The sequence below is a fragment of the Malus sylvestris genome, chromosome 11, assembly GCF_916048215.2.
Source record: "Malus sylvestris chromosome 11, drMalSylv7.2, whole genome shotgun sequence".
In the NCBI taxonomy this organism is placed as follows: domain Eukaryota; kingdom Viridiplantae; phylum Streptophyta; class Magnoliopsida; order Rosales; family Rosaceae; genus Malus; species Malus sylvestris.
The window spans coordinates 3,524,025-3,546,175 of record NC_062270.1 but is presented as its reverse complement, the minus strand read 5'-3'; the positions used below and the strand labels follow the sequence as shown (position 1 = coordinate 3,546,175).

At 39.3% G+C, this 22,151-nt stretch overlaps 2 protein-coding genes and 2 long non-coding RNA genes across 4 annotated transcripts; 3 read left to right on the top strand and 1 right to left on the bottom strand.

The window, feature by feature from the left end:
• Positions 1–141: 141 nt before the first annotated feature.
• Positions 142–2,205, top strand: LOC126591362 (uncharacterized). The gene is made up of 4 exons (XR_007612362.1): positions 142–264; positions 348–469; positions 1,002–1,068; positions 1,894–2,205. It is a non-coding gene; the product is annotated as an uncharacterized LOC126591362 (long non-coding RNA).
• Positions 2,206–3,530: 1,325 nt separating this feature from the next.
• Positions 3,531–4,280, top strand: LOC126591360 (chaperone protein dnaJ 11, chloroplastic-like). The gene has a single exon (XM_050257023.1). It carries the CDS (start codon positions 3,623–3,625, stop codon positions 4,055–4,057), a length of 435 nt encoding a protein of 144 aa, XP_050112980.1. The 5' UTR covers positions 3,531–3,622; the 3' UTR covers positions 4,058–4,280.
• A 1,291-nt stretch (positions 4,281–5,571) lies between these two features.
• LOC126591358 (enhancer of mRNA-decapping protein 4-like) lies at positions 5,572–13,243 on the bottom strand. The gene is made up of 12 exons (XM_050257020.1): positions 12,165–13,243; positions 11,717–11,766; positions 11,480–11,636; positions 11,095–11,313; positions 10,082–10,210; positions 8,435–9,970; positions 7,744–8,103; positions 7,505–7,624; positions 7,223–7,393; positions 6,496–6,660; positions 6,245–6,370; positions 5,572–6,155 (listed from the first exon to the last, which is right to left on the bottom strand). The coding sequence occupies exons 1-12, from the start codon at positions 12,990–12,992 to the stop codon at positions 5,847–5,849; spliced, it is 4,170 nt and encodes a 1,389-aa protein (XP_050112977.1). The 5' UTR covers positions 12,993–13,243; the 3' UTR covers positions 5,572–5,846.
• Positions 13,244–15,265: 2,022 nt separating this feature from the next.
• Positions 15,266–17,386, top strand: LOC126591361 (uncharacterized). The gene is made up of 2 exons (XR_007612361.1): positions 15,266–16,060; positions 16,703–17,386. It is a non-coding gene; the product is annotated as an uncharacterized LOC126591361 (long non-coding RNA).
• The last annotated feature ends 4,765 nt before the right edge of the window (positions 17,387–22,151 follow it).

The following is a 22,151-nucleotide window of genomic DNA, read 5'->3' as shown; positions in this document are numbered from 1 at the left end:
TTAGAATTATATATTTGTATGTGTTAATTTAATTTGTGTTTGGACTTAGGGTGGGGTCCTACCCCCTAAATCCCTCCCCATTTCCGTGTTCTTGTCTCTCACACTCCCTCTTTCTTCCTCAGCTCTCCCTCAGAAACACTCTCTCTCTCTTACTCTCGAACTCACGGCAAACACCAAGAACAACCACAATCCTACACCAACGTCCAATCTAAGATCACCATCGTGATCTTGGGAACTTCACGAGCACGGGGGTATAAGTTTCAGGTAAGTTTCATTTCAAAAACCCTAGTTTCTAATGACCCCGAGAATTGACACTGTTCACGAACTTTGATTTGGTTATGTTTTAGGTTAAACCAAGATCACCACGAGTCTTAGGAAGTTCCAAGGAGGCTCGGAGTGCCTCGTTTGAACAAAATGGACGTCGGGATCGTTGGGTTCGAGTTTGGCCGAATTTGAGGAATTTTGGAAGGTATGATCTCGTAGTTTTTAGGCCCTAAAACCCTTCCAACGTGATAGTACATGTTAAATGCTTCATTTTGGTGTAAAATTCGAAGAAATTGGACGAAAAACGAAGGAGAAAAGTCAATTTGAAATTTTTCCAGAAACCGGCGAACAGTCGCCGGCGGCCGGCGACTCGCCGGAGAAGACGACGAATATTCCGTCAGTTTTGACGGAATATTCCAACGGCGTTAACTGACGCCATCAGTTAGCTAACGGAATATTCCAGGAATTTTCCCTAACGGCCGTTACTGTGCCGTCAGTGTGCCTGGCACGTGGCTGCGCGTGGGGGGCGCGTAGGTCAGTGCCACGTCAGGCGCGTGGGGGCGCGTGAGACCTCCAAAAATTATTTTAAAAATATGGGGATGATCCTGAGGTTGTGTAGGTCACTGTGGTATATTCATATACCCAATTTGAGCATCGTATGAAGAATTAATTACCTAGTTTGGTTTAGGTGCGTTAAATGTGCGTTAAATGATTGTTTTAAGTTATTTCACTTATAGGTGGGTCATATAACGAGGACGAGCACATCCAGGGGCGTCCAGGGGGTTACGACCCGGCGACATACCAGTGAGTGGGCATTTGTTTATATATATATATACCTATATACTCGATTTCCCCAGAAATCAAATTTAAATAAAAAGTATATTGAAATGAAATGAAATATGATGTGATTGCCATGCATAGAATGTTATGAATATTATGAACTGTCGTATAATGCATATATGTAAGATGGTGCTGTGGACGCACAGGTGAGTATCAGGTGAGTATTTAATTACTATTATGATGATGATGTATATTGAGCTCATATCCTGCACCATGGTTTAGTGCTTATAGTATTCACCGCATCGCACGCTCGCCTTGGATCCAAGTAGATGCTGGTCGTACAGTCCACGCGGAGTGGGTACGACGGGCCAGTCGTAGAGTGTTAGTGAGATTATGACTGGTGGGTGACCTTAGGTTATTGTATACAGATGATTGATGAGAGAAGCACTAGAGCGAATATTACCATGAGTCGTTCAGACTACATTAGGTGGTTCCGACTGATGTGCAGAAGGCCGGACAGGTCACGCGGAGTGACTCCGGCAGAGTGAGATTGATAGATGTTGAGCTCTAGATTCAATCGTTCAGGGCTATTAGAGGGCCTCCGATTGATTATTTCTTTTACCTGATTTATATTATGTCAATGCATTCATACTAAACTGTTGAAATTGACATGGTACATTCTTATTGAATCTGTTATAAGATTGATGATCGAGATGTTGAGATATATATATGCTATATACTATTTTTCTGGGAAAGTATACAGGTTTTCCAAAAAGGGGTTATAAAATGAAATGATTTGGAAAAGCTTTATTTTCGCCCACTCACGTTTTCTGTTTTTCGCCCCTCCAGGTTCTAGTTGATAGTTGAGGCGTTGGTGGCCTACGAGGACTACTTCGGTGATTCTGACAGAATAAATAAATGTAGGACTCACCCGAGGGTGTTGTAAAATAGCTATGTTCCTACTTGACTGCACCTAGATGCTTATGCTCTGTTTATGTGTGTTTAGTACACTCTTATGCACATAGAATGCTAGGTTGTTAATAACTGTATAATTAGTGGTTTTTGTTGACTCGTATTTTATTATTAAATCGTTTCCGCTTGCGTTTATGGTTACGTCACGCTCACGTGACGGCCAGCACGTCCTAGTCTTCGGGTTAGGGTGTGTCATGATATCACTTGAAATATCTGCCTAAAAAATAGAAAACTAATAAAAATGGTTTGAAAACTTTGAGTTTTAACGATAAGGACAAAATAAAGATTAAAGTAAATAATACCAGGATTGACTTTTTAGTGTAAAAATATGGTTTTTCTTTAAAATAAACAGTATTAGAAGCTTTTCGTTAAAGTTCCAAAAAATAAGGCACGTCCTACAACACCAACAAAAGTTTGATAGCATAGTTAGTTACCTGCCCATCTTCATCATCATGCCTCTACAAAATATCTACAAGTGTTCTATGAAAAATAAATACTAAAAACTTACTTCCTTTTTTTTTATCGAAACTGTAATTCTGGAAAAAGAATTATGTGACGGATCAGTTGACAAATTGAAATTTTAATATGAATGTTGGCGTTCATGTGTTTGATCAGCCCCTGGCTGGATTGAATTGCCTCTTATAAACAAAATTTTTGGAGTCTTTCGAACTCGTTTTGTTTCATTGCTATTTTGAGTTAGTTTTACTTTGGGTTGTATCCTCGTTGTTTACCAAAAAATAATAATTAACTTAGGGCAAGTTACAATTTTATGTACCATTCACATTTGAGAGATTTTTTTTTTTTTTTTAGATTTTGACAACCACGCAATTAACCAATTATAATTAAGTATCACACAAGACATTTATAATAAGTCGAACATCAGGTCAATCACACAAATTTAGTGATACATTCACTAAACCCTAGTTATTAGACCAACTTCAATGGCTAGTTTAAAATTTAAAATTTAAGTTTTAAACTCGCCCACATCTTCTTCAATCATTGGGCTAACAAAAATTTGGGCTAAAACTTTTTTTTTTGTCCAAATTAAACCTAGACAATGAGTCAAGGTTAGAGGCTAGGATACAGTTGCTGACTTTGTCGGCCACTTATGGAAAGACGGACGACTATTTTTTTTTACCGGACAGCCCACATGGTTAGACCGTTGGTCCATATTCCTTTTTTTTTTTAAATCAAAATTACAAATATGAGCAAATCAAACAGTAAAAATATATATAACAACTCAAATTAAATCTGACCATTAAAACAATTTAAAAAAATATATATATTTAAATCAAAATTCACTGAATTGCTCATAGCATGTGAGACTAAAGAATGGTTAAATTAAAAATTAATTTACTAACCGTGTATTTTGGGAAAACCCTGGTGCTTGCTTCTAGAAGCAAAAAATATAAACTGTAAGCCGCTGGAACACGTGCCACGTCAGCGCCCCCTGAAAACGCACAACACACACACAGATTTTGCTGCGTCTTTGCATTTTGACTCCTATTTATACCCCCTTTTCAAAAGTTCCATTCACACCATCCTCCTCCTCCTCCCAAACTCTTCCAATTCCCAAATTGCCCTCCGCAGACCGCCAAAATCCCCAATGTCTACAACCCTCTTCCCCTCCGCCGCAAACCCCCTTCCCCAAATGCCCCTCCCCCAGCGGCGCAGTTTCCAGATCAAGGCCTCCTCCGCCCAGGCCTTCACGGAGGCCAAGCCGCGACCCGGTGCCTCGGCGGCGAGCCTCTACGACGTCCTCCGGGTCACGGCCAACGCCTCGCAATCGGAGATCAAGTCGGCGTACCGGAGCTTGGCCAAGGAATACCACCCGGACGCGTCGCGGTCGGAGTCCGACGGCCGGGATTTCATCCAGATTCACAACGCCTACGCCACGCTGTCCGATCCGGCGGCCCGTGCGGTGTACGACATGTCGGTGGGCGCTGGTCACATTGATTTTAATCGGCGGAGGAGCTCGGTCGGGTTTCGAGCCGACGGGTTTTACTCGACCCGGAGGTGGGAAACGGACCAGTGCTGGTAGAAAACGTAAAGCGAACAGGATCCCGGGGTCCACCAGACTCGCCGCTGACTCAGCGGACACCGACTTTTGCTTGTGTTTTTTTTTTCCTTTCTTGAAAAAGAAAAGAAATTTAAGAGTCTTGACGTGTAAAAAGAAAAAATTAGAACGTAGGGAATTTTTTTGTAAATGCTTTTATGATGACGGGGTACGAAGCGAATGAATTTCAACGGAAATTACATATTTATTTATATTAACTTCAATTTTTTTATACAATTTTTGGTTGTCAGATCTAATGAATTAAAGGTGATCAATAATTGTAATTGGTCCTCTATTACAATGATAGAGAAGAGTGTTAGTTATTTTTGTATCGCGAAATGAGTTCGAATCTGGTTGGCTCCTTAATCTACATATAATATAATAAATCTATCGTCTGAAAAAAAAAAATAAGGTGATAAGTTACAAAAAATTAAGGAGTTCTTGAGTAGCACCACCCAAGATAAATTGACCTTTTAATTGGGTTCTAAAAAAATGATTAAAAAATTAGCTTAAATGTCAAAATAGTTCATGTGTTTTATATTATCAATTTAGTATCGTGTTTTAAATTTGACCAATATAGTCCTTGATCGTTAGCCATTTTGGTCAATTCCCGTTAATTTACTGTTAAATATTTCATTTTAATTTATTAAAAACTCTTCAGATAAAGAACTCAAGGCAACATCTCCGAGAGATCCACAAAGTAAGAGAAGGGGTGCAGATCGGTGCTACGAAGGTAATTGATGCGAGGATGACTCGGATTAGGGTCATATGGGTCAATGCTGGCGCAATGGAGAGCAATGCAACGTCGATGCATCGCGGAAAAATGACGCAGTAATCAATGGTAGGTTGGGGACAGTGGGGTGGTTTTTTCGGAGAGAGATAGGATGGGTGGTTATGAGACGATTCTTGGTGGTTGGAGTGTTGGTTTTGGGAATTGGATCCTCTCTGAGGCAAATCCTAGGGATCCTCCTGACCCACTAACACGGACCGTTGGATTTTGATCCAACTGCTACAAACAGAATGATCCCTTTAAAGTTATAATAATTGTAACCGTTGGATTTTGATCCAACATTCCGTGTTTATGAGTCAAGAGGATACCGAGGGTTTGCCTCCGAGAGGATCCAATTCCTTGGTTTTGGATGGATTTGGTAATGGTGGTGGCTAGGATTTTGGGAAATGTAGGAGGTGGGAGGTTTCAATTTTGTTGTTTCTTATCAATTTGAAACATGTTTTTAAAATTTTAACACTGGATTGAAAAGGAGCACGTTGACTAACAGAGTTAAACACGGAAACCAAATTAGCAAAATTGAAAACACAAGGACTAAATTAGTAAAACACGGGAACCATTTTAACATTTAAGCCCAAGACACGTTAGTTGTAGTGGTACAACAATATCAACTCACATCCTCAAACATGTACTATAGATTGACTCTCATCGCAATTTGTTGGGGACCTTGTCTACAAATTATTGACTATAAACTCGAAAGACACATCTAAAATTTAAGGAAAAATAGAAACACAGATGCATTCACAGGTGTGAAGAAAACACAAAATTGCAAGTTTACATAGAGCCATGACAAGTAAAAGAAAGGCGAAAAATAGACGATAAATACAGTATCCCGAAATGCCTAAGCCCTATGTATCCAATTCGGCAAAAACTGACTCTACACGGTTCGTCGACGCTTTTCATAAGAGATCACAGCAGATTTTTGTACAAAATGTCCATATAATAATTGTTTTTTGCACAATGGTAGATTTGTCGAGAGATGGATAATCACTTACAGGCCATCATCATGGAGTTGATGACATGCATGAGAAGTCGGATACTTGTGTGTTCGGCACTAGAGACCGTAGGCAAGGCATGTTGATGGTGCAGTATATTGTAAACTTGCTCAAATATAGGCCGTACGTGCATCGCAATCATTTGGTTAGCCGGGTTTATGGCGCCCGCCACATCCGTCATCCACGCAACTTTTCTGGGTGTATCATTGCTGATATCACACGCCAGTTGTTGCAAAAGAGAAAGAAGCACACCTTGGCTCAGGGGAACAGGATTCGACAGCAATATCCCACGCAGATCAACCTGGAAAAAGAGGCGTAAGAATGTTTCAGGCTGATAATCCTTTGCAAGCTCAGAATCTCAGATAACCATGGGTATCATCTAAAGCATACCTGATGGCACAACCACGATACGATGGTCACATCACTTCTTTGCAGAGCCACTGTGAAAGCCTCCTCGTACTTGCGTTCAGATACCAGCCTCGATAGCTCATTCTTTGGATCCAAAGGCACCTCAACCTATCATGCAAAAATAAATTGCTTTTCATGATAAAAATAGTCGACCAACCAACCCTCAATGATAAAATTGAACATTTTGGAGTCACATATCCACAGATTCCACAAATTTAAGATAGAGAACAAACCTTCTCGTGGAGACCACCCAAAGGTCCATTAGTGAGTTGTGTGACCATAGGATTTACTGCACTTGAGTTTCCCCGTGCAGCTGCAAGAGCTATGAGCTTACGTTGACCATCAGCCACTTCTCCGCTTAAGGTTTGAGTCACCGATGATGCAGAATTAATAGCTTCCTGCAAATATCATCAAAATATAAAATCAACCGTAGGAACAGATGAAACTACAAACGAAATTAAGCCATGCAGTGGGTATCAAATGGCATAGCAAAAGCAAAGGAAAAAAAAAAAACTTCATTCCCAAAAGATATCATGAGTAAAACCTTTACTGACCGAAAGAAAACAATTGTATCTTACAATATAGAATCATCTTTTCAGTCAACACAAACTATCATGTCCTCATCTCTAATGATATTTACCTTGTACAACAATAGGGAAAGAATCAAAATGTCGGATGCTACTTTCATGCAAGGAGAACAGTATAAAACACCACACACACAAAATCTGATATATCAGCTTACATTCAGTTAAACATAAAACATCAAACAAGATCATTGTGCAAAATTCATATTTGGCTCACTGTATTTGTATTTGACAACGAGCACATGATCTCTCACTTGTTTTCTGAATATAGTCTGAGACCTCAAGGATTATAACCGTTCAAATATAAGAGAAGGGAAGTTTGCCAACAAAAAATTATCAAGAAGAAAATGGTTGGACTTGGTAAAAGCATACGCACCCTTAGAGCCAGTGCCAATGGTGAATGTGCGGAGTCAAAGTGCTGCTGGGCCGCAGTTGTGTGTTCAACCATTCCTTTCTGGAACGTAGCATCTACTTGCTCAAACATGGCCTTACATGACTTCTCAAAGGCAGGTACTACCGAAGCTTCCATACTGGACTTGAGAGCATCCTGTGTGCAAAGGTCATAGTATCAGTAAATAAATTGTCAAAACCAAGGTAACATGTTACATATTCAGATTACAAATTCAAGAAAGTTAAGCTAACATCGGCAAATACACACCTGAAGAGCTTGTTTGCCAGAAGTTTGAAACTGCGCCTGAATTTGCCTGGAAACAGTAGCTTCAAGTTTTGAGTTAACAGATTTATCCAATTGATTAACAGCCTTGTCACCCACTCCTCTCTGCAGCACATGCATATCAAATTAGATAACTAGAAGACAACTTTATTATGAAGGATACCAGATCATATAGAATTCTAGGCCAGCTTTAGTGAAGGGGTCAAATCATCCAAACTTCTAACCTGGAAGGAATCAGAAATAGCCAAAGGTATGGCCTTCTCAATCGCTGGAGTTATAGCACGAACAACAGCTGGTCCAATCACAGATAATTCCTTCTTCACCACTTTCTCCAACATGACTGGGAATTCCTTGTTTATGAAGTTATTGATCAAACTGGTTATTTGCTGATTACGGTCTCGCAATAACTTCTCGTTCTTTGCATTCTCTTCTTGAAAACGAGCCCATAGAGCGTCATTATTGGCCTTCACAGTCTTCTCCATACTTCGCCCAAGAGCAGCTTCCAATCTCCTCCCTTCCTTTGTAACAGGGCCTGCAACCATCATTGTCATCTGCTTTTGCATTTCTTTCTGCATGGTCAGTAGCTGCACGAACAGAAAAGTAGACAAAGTAAAGATAAGGATGATTGAAATAAATACAGGTCCAGTCCACTTTTCTACAACACAACCCACACTACATCATATGCATACAACTTTTTCACTTTTCCACAAATACAAACATCTGAAATAGGACAAGAAAATCCATCTGAAATAGGACATGTTCCAACGTGACAAAGACAGATTATCAGAGGCACTGAAGTGGCAGTAGCACTATTTTGTCAAGATAAAGGACGAGTAGTCTTCAAACTATAAAAGAAAGTCTTCAGTTGTCATGTGGAGAATAATTCATATGCCAAATACGGGGATTGGCAATTACCTGATTAACCGTATCCTGCATGGCCATAATTTGAGGGTGTGCAGCTTCTGAAGAGGGTAGGCTTGAACTGACACCATTTTCATTGGTGGAATCTATTGAATTGAGCACAGTTGCTGATGGGAACGATGAACCTGATGCTTGTGAATTTTTCCACTTCTGTTTTTTCACTTTTGTATTTGATGTCTGCGATTGCAAAACTGTTGGGGGGGTAGATGACGCAGAAACATCTTTTGCAGAGTCCTGGTCTTCGTCTCCAGCATGAGACTGGCCTGGTGGTTCTGTTACGCTGGCATCATCAACTTGCCGACCTTCATCCGTTACATAATTTTCTGCTGGTAGCGCACAGCATTCTCGGGCCATTTCAATTCCAAGATCTGATGCCTGGGAGCAAAAGTATTTTTCTTTATTTTCTGAGACAGCATTTTGTGGTTCTCCTTGAGAGCCAAACTCATCAATTTGAGTAGATCTCGTTTCACCCACTACTTTCATCTCCACCTCAGAATTACCTACATCACTGTTAACAAGAACATCTTGGATATTTCCCTCCCCCTCACTCTTGCTGTCAATAGTAGCAGCTTCAGAAGATGAAGCAGCCATTAAAATCTCAGAGGGAGTTATTAGATGGGTTGGATGTTTGAACATGATAGGAGGATTGAGCACACTAGATAAATCATCTTGTCCAACTTTAGGTTCATCATTCCTCGAGTCATCATCCACTGCAGGCACATCCGACATGTTTAAATGAGCAGGGTCCATTTGCCTGTCAACTGAGTAATCATTGACTTGTTGGTCTCCACCATGGTCATTAAGTGTGCGACCTGCCTCAGAGATATCTGCTGGACTTCTTATACCAGAAAATTTCCCAGACAACTTAGGACTCAAAGTAATAGGTGGTGTTGCAACAAAAACAGCATCAGAGTCACTAGTTGCCGATGCAAATGAAACAAGTCTGGGTTCTGTATTTGCAGCTGCACCCTCAGAACTACTTTCTTGTACGGCTGGTTTAGGTGATGAATTCGCTAGCAGTGCCTCTGTGGGTTTACTTCCAGATAGATATCCTTCAGCCCCAATTGCATCGCGTGAGATATTGGAATCTGACTTTTCTAATCCCACATTATCCAGTGGTGGAGGCAAGCACTTTAATAATTCCAAAGCATACTGCTGAATGGCCAGTGTCTGGACACAATAAACCTGAACAATCTGTTCACCATGAGAAGATATACTTGTCCCTGTAAAACTCAAAATAGGCATGGTAACAGTAAATTCTGCAATGTAATCCATGCGGGTTGATGCTGGATCAGAACCAAATTCTAAGTGTACAGCATATATAGCATTCTTCTTAGCATTTGCAAGTAAGAGAAGGCCAGCTTGTGACAATGCTATGACTTGATTAAAGAATGCCTCCTCGACTCGGGGTTCAGAAGAACTCTTCAACTCTAATGTCTGGGTACATTTCCATGATTCAGCATCACTGGGAAGCAGCCAGCCTTCTTCACTCGCTGAGGACCAGATCTTCACTTCCCGATTAAGTGGCCCCTATAAAACAGATTTATATAATTACAAACTAGAACATTCTTATACTGAAATTAGGCAGCAGAAACACAACTAGAACCCTTATAATACAAGCAAAGAATAAAAAATACTTACCACTGTGATAAGTATAATATGATCTGGCCTGTGGGGAGCTGTCACAAATGTAGCTGAATAAACAGGTTGGCCGTCATAGGGTCTCAATACTAAAAGAGGTTGAGCCTTGCGATCTTCCCAGATCTTTATCTGTTGCATGACATACATTTTGTCTGGAATCAGCACAAACTATTACAAAGCATCAACAGGAATGTTTAAGGAAAGTGTTCGCATGCATGTCAGTAGATGCTTGTGAATTATACGTTATAGCCCATGACTATTTCTCTACCCCTTCAATACAAACATTGATATAGAAATCGAGACACTTTGGAACCAGGAATTCCTTCTTCAGAGCCATTTGCATTATGGGTCAGAAAACTGGACACACTTTTGACCAGCCATATTGTACTAAGAGAAAAATTTTGTTGACAAATGTTCAGTCAAAATGTATGAGCCAAAAGGTGGTGAGCTCAAGAATTTGACCAGAAATAGTTGAAAATAGGAAAGGGCAGTGAAAAATCCACCTCAACCTAGACCAAAACCCATATAATTCAAAGCAAACAGTAGAATGCATGCAAGCACGCTAATCATATGCAAGATTTTACCTTAAATCTAGACCAAACTCCATACAGGTCATAAGCCAATAGTAAAAAAATATGCAACGCAAACACTGAGCAAAACCCATATAACTCATAAAGCAAACTGTGAAATATGCAAGGGAAGCAAAAATGTATGCAAGATTTTACCTCAAACCTAGACCAAACTCCATAGAGCAAATAATTTAAACAGTATACAATATGCAATGAAAGTCAACGTGTCTAAAATTTGACCTCAAAAATTAAACAAATCCATATGACTCAAAAATCAAATAACCAAGTTGAATTTTTTTCCATGACACAAAGGAGCAGGCAACAGGGTTTCCTTAAATTTGTTTCAACCGTTCAAATGAAAATGCTGTATAAAGTTTCGCTGATTTCACTACAAGAAAATATGTAAGGTGAAAGAAAGCCTTCAAAAATAGTAAAGGTACATACTGTTCCATCCATAGAAGCAGAAACCAGACGGGTGGTCATCCATTGGCACATTGACAAATCGGTCACTTCTCCATCATGTTTACCGACAAACTGGACTCCATCAATCAGCTTTTCAACGGGACATTTGAAAGGCTCATCAGCAGAAGGAGCTTCACCCTTCACAACTTTAGTAGTATCAATTCTTAGTACACGCTTTCCAAACCCAACTACCAAAACCTCCTGTAAGATCATTTTTCATAATACTCATAAGTAAAAGAGAGACCATCCAGCCAATTCAAACTTCAAAGCCAACAAGAAGAACAAAAAATGTACAGAAAATGACTGTAGGCACTGAATGGAAGGAGCCATAACTGTTCGTTAAAAATAGGAGTTAAGGATGAATTACTTGTTTATGACAGTGCCAACAAACTCGTGGATGAACAGCTTCCCCCTCTCCAACTATGTGAATAGCAATGACAACCTTTCCAGTGATTTGTGGCGTACCTTCTTCATCTGGACCTTCAGAAATCTTCCATACAAAGAGTCGTCCTTCTACACTTACACTGCACAAATTTATGTCAAATAACAGAAAGCCAAACTAGATGAGCAAAAAAAAAAAATAAGAATAGTGGAAAACATCTACCTAGCCAAAAGGTGAACATCCTCAGCAAAGAAAGCCATGTCTGTGACCCTCTGACAGAACAAGACATCACTTAGATCAATAAAGGATAGACACAGAATATAAGATTAGAGCTCAATAAATCAAGCTATTTTATTTATATCAATTGTCAAGCAGTGATATTTCCTGCACTTCAGTACTTCAAGCATAAGTTCTAGACTGCGCTATCTCTATCCATTTAACTCCCATTGCCGTTTCTTGGTACATAAGTAATAGTACATGAAGTCAGACTAACTTCTGCAGCCATCCGAAAGTAAAGAATCAAAATTTGAATTCATCAACTATACAAGTCATCGACACCCGGATAGCGATCAAAGACTGCAATGTCATTTTAACAAAATAAAAGAGCACATAACCAATCCAAAAAAACTAAGATGTGAATACAAACTAAAATACAAGATTTGACTTAAACCTGCGTATGAGCTCGAAACAAAGATCTCAATGCAGTGTGTATATTCAACACCCGAATGTTCCCCTGCTTCAATCCATAGCATATATACGACTTATTAACCGCAATTTGGCGGCCAAGCACAAGCTGAGGATCCGAACCATACTTGGTTATGGGCGTAACTTCGAGCTGTGGCTGAACCTCACCCTGCAACCTAACGTCCACATCATAAACCACGTTATCGCCAATCAAATGCCGGCCTTTCGGCAGCTTATTGCTGGGCATTCGAGTCGGGCCAGTGGATGGAATCCCCATAGGGAGAGCGGGCACCATTGAGACACCTGTAGGAGTCGACAACTCAGGCTCTAGATTTCCCGAAGGAGCACCAAGAAGCGCCATGATTCGAGCACCAGAATTCGGGCTCGAATTGGAATTGCTACCGCCGGTGCTGTTGGGGTTGGAAGCGGGAGTGGCAATGTTGTAATTAGAAGGGGGTTGGAGGGGCGGGGTGGGAAACGAGAGAGACCTCTGGTGGAGCAAGTGGTGGTCTTGCGGAGAGTAAGGCATTTGGGGGTGGGGCTGCTGCGGGTGGGGGTGGTATTGAAACTGATGGAGGTGAAACGGTGCCGTTTGGGGCGGGTACGAGTAGGGCCCCGTGGGAGGAGGGAAAGAAGCCGGCGGGATTGGGAACGAGGAGGAACTCAAATTAGGGTTAGGGTTTTGGTTTGAATGGGCGGGGGTTGAGGTTTGGGGGGTGAGAGGAGATGGGCTTGTGGGTTTAAAGAATTTCTGCATGTCGAAGGGCGGCGGTTGCTGCTGCGGCGGCGGATTTTGATTCCCGGTGGCAGCCATGGGAGGAGGAGCAGCAGATCTATAAATATGTGTGTGTGGGTTTTGTATGTGAATGAAAAAGATGGGATTTTGATTCCCTGACGGAATGGATTTCAGAGAGAGAGAAAGGGGCGATCGGGAATATGGGATTTGCAGAGAGAGTGGGATCTGAAGAGAGTGATGAGAAGGGAGGAGAGAGAGAGAGAGAGAGGGAGCGAAAAATAATTAAAAGTTGTGGGAATGAGGAGGACTTTGGAGTGAAGAAGTGGGGACTTGGAAGAGACCGCTATAAGAGAGAAGGAGGTGATTATTATTTGAGAAACCACGAATTCTCTGTTATTTCATATTTTTTTATATAAAATTTGATCATTTTGATATAAAAATTAATATTAAACTGTGAATTATCAGTAGTGTTTAAACTATGTATCTGTGAAAATATTAATATGCAACTTTGTGAAAATATCAATGGATATATCGATATCGATTGCTTTCAATATAAATGATGGAAATGTGCTAAAAACACATAGACATTTAAAATGAAACTTTAGGAAATGTCATACGGCAGTTTGTTAATATTTAATCGATATATCGAAAAAAGACGAGATCTATCAATTTTAGCCGAAATTTAAAAGTTTCTTTGATATCTTGTAAAGTTTAGACTTCACCCTTTTTTCTTATATTTCTCTTATTTTTTTGATATTTCTATGAAAATATCGATCATATCGAAGAACTTCAAACATTGACACATAGAGTTTTTTAGAGAGTCTCCTTAACATTTATCTTACTTATTATATTTGTTCTTTATTATTTTTATATGATTAAATATGATATCTATATGAAGTCGGTCAGATATCATATTTAGGAGCTTCAACCTTCTGGAATATACATGTATGATTATAATGTATCAATATTTTAGGCCTTTTTTCTTATTTTTTACATATTATAGAAAGTAAAAAATTCAGAAATATAGTTAGCTAAAAAGAATTTGTAGTAGAAGCAGTTTAAAGTATTTAATTCTAGACCGTATTTTTTTACGTTATATTTTTTCTTCCCCAATATCGTTTTGTTTAAATAAAGAAATATATTTTCCACTCAAAGTAAACTTTTAGCATGGGGAAAAGAAAAATTATATAATAATTTAGTCCCTCCTTTACAACTTTTATGAAGAAAAGGGTCTCAATGTCTCATGATTGGTGTTTGAATGGCTCCTTCTCTCTAGACTCGTCAACTTTTTAAGGTATTGTTGGCTCTTTCTTTTTTTCTTTATTTTACCTCCCCTAATTAAACGTCACAGTTAAGTCATGTTAATATCTTATATTAATTTTTAATAGCAAGAGAAAGATAAAATAAGAGAATGTGAGAGGAGGAGATGGAAAATGGAGGGGAGAGAATCATAGTCCTTATTTCATAGTTTAACGTCTTTTTGTGTTATTATTATAAAATATAATGTCAAAAATATGAGATGACAGAGAGTTTATAAAGAGTTGCATTTTTGAGAAAGTTTCGTTAGCATTTCTCAAAGTTAAACTATTTTTCAAAAAAGAATTTGCATTTGTGACTTTGATGATTGTTTTTTGATAGTGTTATTTACATACTATTTTTCAAAAAAGAATTTGCATTTGTGACTTTGATGATTGTTTTTTTATAGTGTTATTTACATGTCCATTTTTACTTTTTACATACTGCTCTTAATTTTCAATTGTTGGATCAAATATTTTATTATTGTTGTTTTGGTGTACAGATCATTGCATTTTAACTTTGAATTAAAATAAGGGAATTTTAACGAAAAGCTTATGGTACTGTTCAGTTTAACGAAAAACCACATTTTTACATTAAAAAGTCAATCCTGACACTATTCACTTTACCCTTTATTTTGTCCTTATCGTTAAAACTCAAAGTTTTCAAACATTTTTCATTAGTTTTCCTTTAAAATAATGTTTTTCTTTTAGGCTGCAAGTGCTATGAATTAAGAACTGGGCTTATAAGCTCTGTCAAAATAATTGGCCAACTGATTTTTAGGCTTAAAGTTAGAAGCTCTCCCGAGGTGTCCTTTTAATGGGCTTGAAGAAGTCCCGGTTACGTGGGCTTGTGACCATATTAGTAGTGGGGCATTAAAGATGGTGGGGAATAGCTGTCTATCGTTTGATAAATAAAAAATAAATTTAAAAAAAAAAAACACACTTAATCATAAGAATAAAAAATAATTTATGAAAAGTTTTTTTTTAATACAAATGATATATTTATACTAAATTGGTGAGGAAATAATTTAGGTAAGTTGAAAAGACATGGGTTATGATGATCCTAATTATTGGCTATATAAATACAATTTGTAGTGCTTATTTTTGTTTCGTTTGAAATTGGCTTAAGAATGGTTAAAAGCATTTTTTATGAAAATATTTTTAAAATCAATTCTTATTAAATTGTCAAGTAAGTTATGTAAAATCACTTTATTGCTTCATGCAAGGATTTAAGTGTTTTCAGTAATTTTAAAACCAGTTACAAACAAGCTCTTTGACTATATGATAGTGAATCCAAGACTGACCAAAATTTGGATTCAACACAAATAACACAACATAAAGTATGAAAGTTCAATTTTAAATGAGTTGAGCTAACACAAACACAATGAGTTTAACTAAACACAATAAACCTACACTGGTTTGATTCTACCCATTCCATAGATCCCACGTCGATCAGGGGTGAGGATCATCTATACCATATATGTACATGCTCACCTCCTTTAGCACGAGTCATTTTGGAAGTTCATTGGCTTCGGATTCCATAGGAACTCCGAAGTTAAGCGAGATCGTGCGAGAGCAATTCCAAGATGGGTGACCCACTGGAAGTTCTCGTGTGAGTTCCCAGAAACAAAACCATGACGGCGTGATCAGGGCCTAAAATTAACAATATCGTGCTACGACAGAGCCGAGTCCGGGATGTGGCGGAGCCCGGGTTGGGATGTGACAACTGTGATCTTTAACAAGGCTAGGGATGAGAAGAAGACAGGTGGAAACCCGGAGTCACCAGGAAAGGTTGATCCTAATATCAGGTATGGAGGAGGAGTGGATCCTGGCATTGGCAGGCCTTCGTCTGTAAGATTTTTTCTTATAACTGTTGTCTCGTTTCTTTCTCCAATGATTTGATATATACATGAGTCAACCAATAGAAATACATTATTTGCGGTTTTCTTAGTTGCCAGTTGTTGCTTTTCAAGTGACGTTGGTAGTACAAAATACAACTATATGTAACACTGCCTTATCGGTCAAACTCAGCATACCATTTGATGTGAAAATCAATGCAACTGACTTATATAGAACTCTAGTAAGGAAATGTGGCGAAAGACAAATCTAATGTTAGGGCCAAGATATTTGAAAAATAAAAGAACACAAGATGATTCGGCTGTTTTATCTGCATTATTCCATGCAAGTGGAATTGGCATACGTTAACTCGGGTTGTCTCCTTTTAGACAGATGTAGCCTAATGGGAACATTTGTTTGTTTTATTGTGAATAATTGAAAGAACTAATGGCCCTGGAAATATTTGCTCTTGTCAATTGATCATTGTGTGACCTTTTCGTTTTTTTTCTATGCGTTTTCTGTATCTGCTGCGTTTCCAGTTGTAGACTAGTAGAACGAATAACTGGAGGGTGATTATTTCTGCTGCCAAAATCTAATATGCTTAAATTCCTCACTCTATGCGGATGATTTGATTTGGTTTGATTTCCTGGTGCACAGAAAAAATGGTTTTGCTGCATTCATCAACCACCGGCAGAGTTTTGACAATGTTGTTCTCCTATGTGGAGGAGCACGGTGTTCTGTAACTGGCTGCACTATATTTCCTCACTTACTCTATGTCTATGAAATTGGCAGCCGGGGAAGTGAAGTTTGAAGCAATGGTTAGCAGTTTGCCTAAGGAAATTGTACGTGTTATCCTTTTGAGACTACCTCCTAAAGCTTTGATCCGATGCACCTCGGTGTCCAAGCCTTGGAACTCCATGATAAAAAATCCCAGCTTCATTCGCACCCACCTCAGCTGTGCCATCGATTTTAACCAGTTTGGCACCCACCACCTCCTTCTGCAATGTGTTCGTGGAGATAATCCAGTGGAGCAGAATTACTATTTGCATTACGATAACCATGCTTTTGATGACTACTGCAAGCTAGAATATCCAAGTGTTCCTAAGCGCAATAGATTTCTTCGTGTGGTTGGAATACGAGGATCCGAATATTTTTTATGAGGGTTTATTCACTTGCTAGAGGATTGTGGAGTAGTCCTCATTCTTTTGATCCCGTTTGTAAAGGTTTTGATTCTCGCAAATTTCAGGCTTTTGTGAACGAAGCTGTTCATTGGCAGGCATGGCGCCGCTTGAACGATGGCCTCTGTAGTGTTTGATAATCATCTGATTAGTCCGCCTTTTAGCATAATTCGTGGAGACCGAGGATCTAACCATGTACAAGTCCCAACCATATAGTTTATTTCTATTAGCACTGGTAACCTGGTAGGCTTTCATTTCAGTATAGGACAGAAAAGAGGAAGGTCGATATCACCAAACCAGTATTAAGAAACATATATGACCTTAATTGAAGCAGAGAGAGGTTGTGGGAAGATTGTTGAGTGAATATTCATATGCAACAAAAAGGAAATTAAGAAGTTGGTTCCTTTCTGTCGGTTTCTTTTGGCTAATTATATTAACACCCCACAAATTGTTGAATAAACCTCACATACTTAATACACTCCACATTTATTTTTTTATTTAAAATTTATCTTAATACACCCCACATACTTTCTCATAATACCTCAACACCCCACATTCTCAATATACCTCTTATATTTTGTACATACACCCCACATTTTATTTACACCCTGTTGTGGCCTATATTTAATAGATAGGTGCGGCAAAGAGAAGAAGAGAGAATGGAGAATAGGTTTGAGGAATTGTGTGTTAATTCCCCAGTCCTTGTGCCTTTATTTATAGTAATTAGGAGGAGAGAAACTTGCTCTCCAAGTAATACAAAGTATATTAGGAAAGATCTTCTAGATCCCAAAGGATTCCTATTTTATCTCTACTTAGGATTTACACAATCACATATTGATAAGAACATATGTCACAACACTCCCCCTTGAGTGTGCAAATACTCAAGTAGATGGCGCATCAGATCTTCAGGCAAATGTAGAAGTAGTGGATGAAATCGTCTCGTTTAGTCGGCACAAGTAGCGAATGCGAGTCTCAAAAGACGGAAGAATGCAGGAGTGGTAAAACTCACAAAACCTTACTATGGCAAAACCCAAGGTGGGAGAAAAGCCCATAGGCTAAGGAGAAAAGTGAGAAGTTGCATTAAGTCAAAACTATACGTCTTCTGGACGCAAGTAGAAGAGCTCACAAGGGTATGATCAGCCCATGATGGGTGCCTCGTTAAAACCTAGTTAGGTAGCAAAAACCCAGTGGGAAAAATGCTCCTAATCGTAGGGAAAAAGAGTATATTAAGATCAAGTGAGTATACTTCTAGATACTCCCCCTGAGTATGACAAAACTTCCAAATGAAACTACAAGCATTGCAAATGAGAAAGTTACGCATACCAATTCATTGGACAAGCTTCTAGAAGGTAGACTTTGGTAGTGACTTTGTGTAGATGTCGGTAAGGTTGTCTGGGATTGGACTGCTTGACTTCAATCTTCTGATGCTCATGCTGATGTAGATACAATATGTTTGGTGTTGACTTTTTGGATGTATCATGATCTGGTCGATACATACAGCGTTGTATTCATGGATCGTTGTTGGGACTCAACGATGGATGAAAATCGCAAGGATTTTTGAATATGCTCAACAAGAATTCTCGACCATATCTCTCACGTGATGAGACATAGTGAGTCTTGGAACGATTCAAAAAGATTTCGCAACAAAAGGTCTATCTAATTAACCTCCAAGATATTGCGGTGTTCCTTAATGGTAAAGACATAACCATGCGGGAACGTACCTTGTGCGGTCAGACAAATGGTCTGATTCAACGAATCCCACAAGGTAGGCATCATTCCGAAGATCAAGGGGGTGTGATCTATTCTGAGATGCATAGGGAATAAGCCCAAATCCGTAGTAACAGAAAAACGTCTTTAACACCAAATTTGGTGGTGGCATGTTAGGCGCATTGCTGCTTTATGCCAAAAGATTATCAGCACATAAGATGTCTGATCTAGTGCATTTGAGCTAAGTACAACAAACGCCAATGGTACTTAGATATGGCTGCCTCACGTTCCAATATGGAACCTTATGCTCCATACCCTCCGTAAAGGTCTCATTTGTATCTAGCATACAGATGATCAGGATATACTCAGACGTAACACCTTCTGGGTCTAGTTTGAGTGGTGGACCAGAATACCATCAAAACTAGCTCGAAACTTCAGGTCGAGGTAATGTCAAGTTCTCCCAAGATCATTCATCTTATAGTCCGATATGCGAGTTAATTTTCTCAATTTCGGATTTTATACACGCAGGGGCATATATCCCTAACTGATCAAATATTCACTTAGACGGGTATACCACATCTGCCCGGATAGTTCTGCATCCGTAAAGTGAAGGCCGCTTGAGAATCAAGAGGATGTTCTTGTGGTCTAGAACTATTTGAATCAGTACATGTAAGTCCTTTGGAAACTCCATGTAGGTTCATATCACGATCCCAGAGATATTACAACCACGTTTGTAATGCTGCGATCAATCACATGGCGTATGAGAGAAACCTTGCGCCACAAGGCGTCATATTGCACTATTTCATTCATCTCATTCGTCATAGATTGATTCTTTTAGTTGACCAATCAGTTCTACGTTGATATTAATCAACGGAACGCGGTTCGTTATCGTCGCTTTTCATTTATGTCGGTACCATATAAATGAAACATCATTTATGATAATCTCATTCCAATTCCATATCTCATCCAAACTAGTATACTGGACCAAGAACTTCAGGTCTCGGGAGTTATCCGGATTTAATCTCATGAGATGAAAAGGTCTGAGACAGCGATCGAGGGGCGGATTCATTCGTGCCACGTTCCTCCTCTTTTGGGGAGGTGAATCCTCGAACCGAGTGATCTACCATGCTTCTGGCATAAGATAGATTGATTGGCTAGCCGTCAATGTACGAGGGTCGGCCACAATTGTGGCTTTCCTACTTTCAGGACAAAGGTCCGAAGTACATTTGGTACACATCTTTGCAGGCACATTTGCAGCTGGTATATGTGATCTCGTCACTTTTACTAGATCAGAGGAAGTGTCTGGTTAAACTCTGACGATCTAGATTGGGATCGATATGAGACATAGTGGGGACGTCCACGATAATTCGCGTCGTTCTTTAGGAACGTTGACGTGCTTATCTCCCCCTAACGACGAGAAGACTGTCTCATAAAAGTGACAATTCGCAGAATGAGCGGTAAAGAGATCGCCTGTCAAAGGTTATTTAGTAACGAATATTAGAAGGAGAATCATAACCGACATAGATTTCCATCCTTCCCTGAGGACCCCTTTGTTTTTGTGTACGTAAGGGCGGCGCAAAATGGCACATAGACCGCACAACCAAAGACGCGCATATGCGATATGTCGGGTTCGTATCTGGTAACCAACTGACACGCGCTTTATAAGGTTGGGTCGTGACGGGCCTCAGGCAGACCAACATGGTTGCTTGCAATATTGCATGGCCCCAAGCAGAGGTCGGGAACTGTGGTACGTATGACTAGTCGACCACGCAATCATTTGAAGGCGTTTAATGAATACTTTTGCTGGGTCGTTCTGGGTATGAACATGGGACTGGATGCTCAACTTTCAAAAAACCCAACCGACATGCAATATCCATCGAGATTTAAATTGTCGATGTAAATGTCGATGTAAATTCTCCAACTTATCCAATCAAATAAATTTGATCAGATAATCAGGGTGGTGAGCCCTGAGCTTGTTAATCTGAGCTACCAGTGTGGAGAATGCAACTTGTGGACAACAACCACACGTGTGACAAACGTGTAGAAGCATCAACCAATACTATAGAATATTTAAATGGTCCGTAGGGTGGTTGAATCTATCCACAAATGTCCCATTTGAATCCTTTGTAAAAAGATGGAGGGTGCTAAGGTATAATACGTGTCCAGGTATGATTTCTTTACTTCTGGTAAAAGGATGCCCAAAACGGCGCATCACGAATCATCCTAGATATCCCAAATGTACATCCATAGCGCAAATTCCTTAGGAATCGCGGGCTTCTGGCCGGCCACATAGTGGACTTGAATGGATGTAATCCATTCGTTAAGCGTTCCATCTTCTCTAGAATATGCATTTAACTATATTCGTAAGAAGTGCAAAATGGTAATATGCCAAGGAATTTTACTCCATTTTTCTACATTGGTTTCAATATGGTAATAATACTCTCGAATATCCTTAAAGCTCAAAAGGGCGTTCTTCCGGAACGAAGTGAGTATAAGGCTTCCCTTTATGGTAAAGTTAATACCATTGGACAATATAGGGCAGTGCCATGCCCCACAATCAGGTTGGATAAGCCTGAAAGGTTGTCAGGGGATGATTAGGTATGAAGTTAGCATAGAACCAGACATCTAACTTCCCCACAAAACATACCTAAGCATGAGTTAATTGTAGTCACATGTGGTAATCTTTGTTAATTAACTCTTTTATTCGAGAATAATGGTGACATCCAAACACTAATCTTAAATCCGAGAACAAAATAAATTATTCACAAAATAAACCAAAAAAAAACAATAGGGTTCGGCCAATAAGCCGTCCATGTCAAATTTCGCTCTTCCAAATGTATTAGGTGGAGCAAAATGAGTCTCACAAATGGACTACGAGAATTGTACCTATTCATGGACGTAACAGTTTCAATTATGTTTTGCTTCAGGCAAAAATTCATCTTTGCATGATTTGAAACAGTCCAGAACGGATTTGAAGAGTCATGGAGTCCTCAGCAGGGAGGTACTTCCATTGGATATGCTTCAGGCATAATTCTTCGAATAAGGATCATGGCGGATGCTTATTCACGTCTTGTATCCACATAAAGTAGTTTACTATTCGAAACTTCCAAATCAGTGAAATCGAACTTGTTACGGTTCGACAATACGCTGAATGGAGGAAACAAGAATGTGATTGGTGTTTTAGGAAATAAAATTTCCATAAACAACAAATTTAGAACATT

What these genes read in the sequence shown, in the direction of transcription:
- LOC126591360 (XM_050257023.1), top strand. Translation starts at nt 3,623, where the DNA reads ATGTCTACAACCCTCTTCCCCTCCGCCGCAAACCCCCTTCCCCAAATG.
- LOC126591358 (XM_050257020.1), bottom strand. Translation starts at nt 12,992, where the DNA reads ATGGCTGCCACCGGGAATCAAAATCCGCCGCCGCAGCAGCAACCGCCG. An exon ending in TGTTTCGAGCTCATACGCAG is followed by an intron (nt 11,767 to 12,164) that starts GTTTAAGTCAAA and finishes TTGTTCTGTCAG; the next exon opens with AGGGTCACAGACATGGCTTT. An exon ending in ATATTATACTTATCACAGTG is followed by an intron (nt 9,971 to 10,081) that starts GTAAGTATTTTT and finishes TCTGTTTTATAG; the next exon opens with GGGCCACTTAATCGGGAAGT.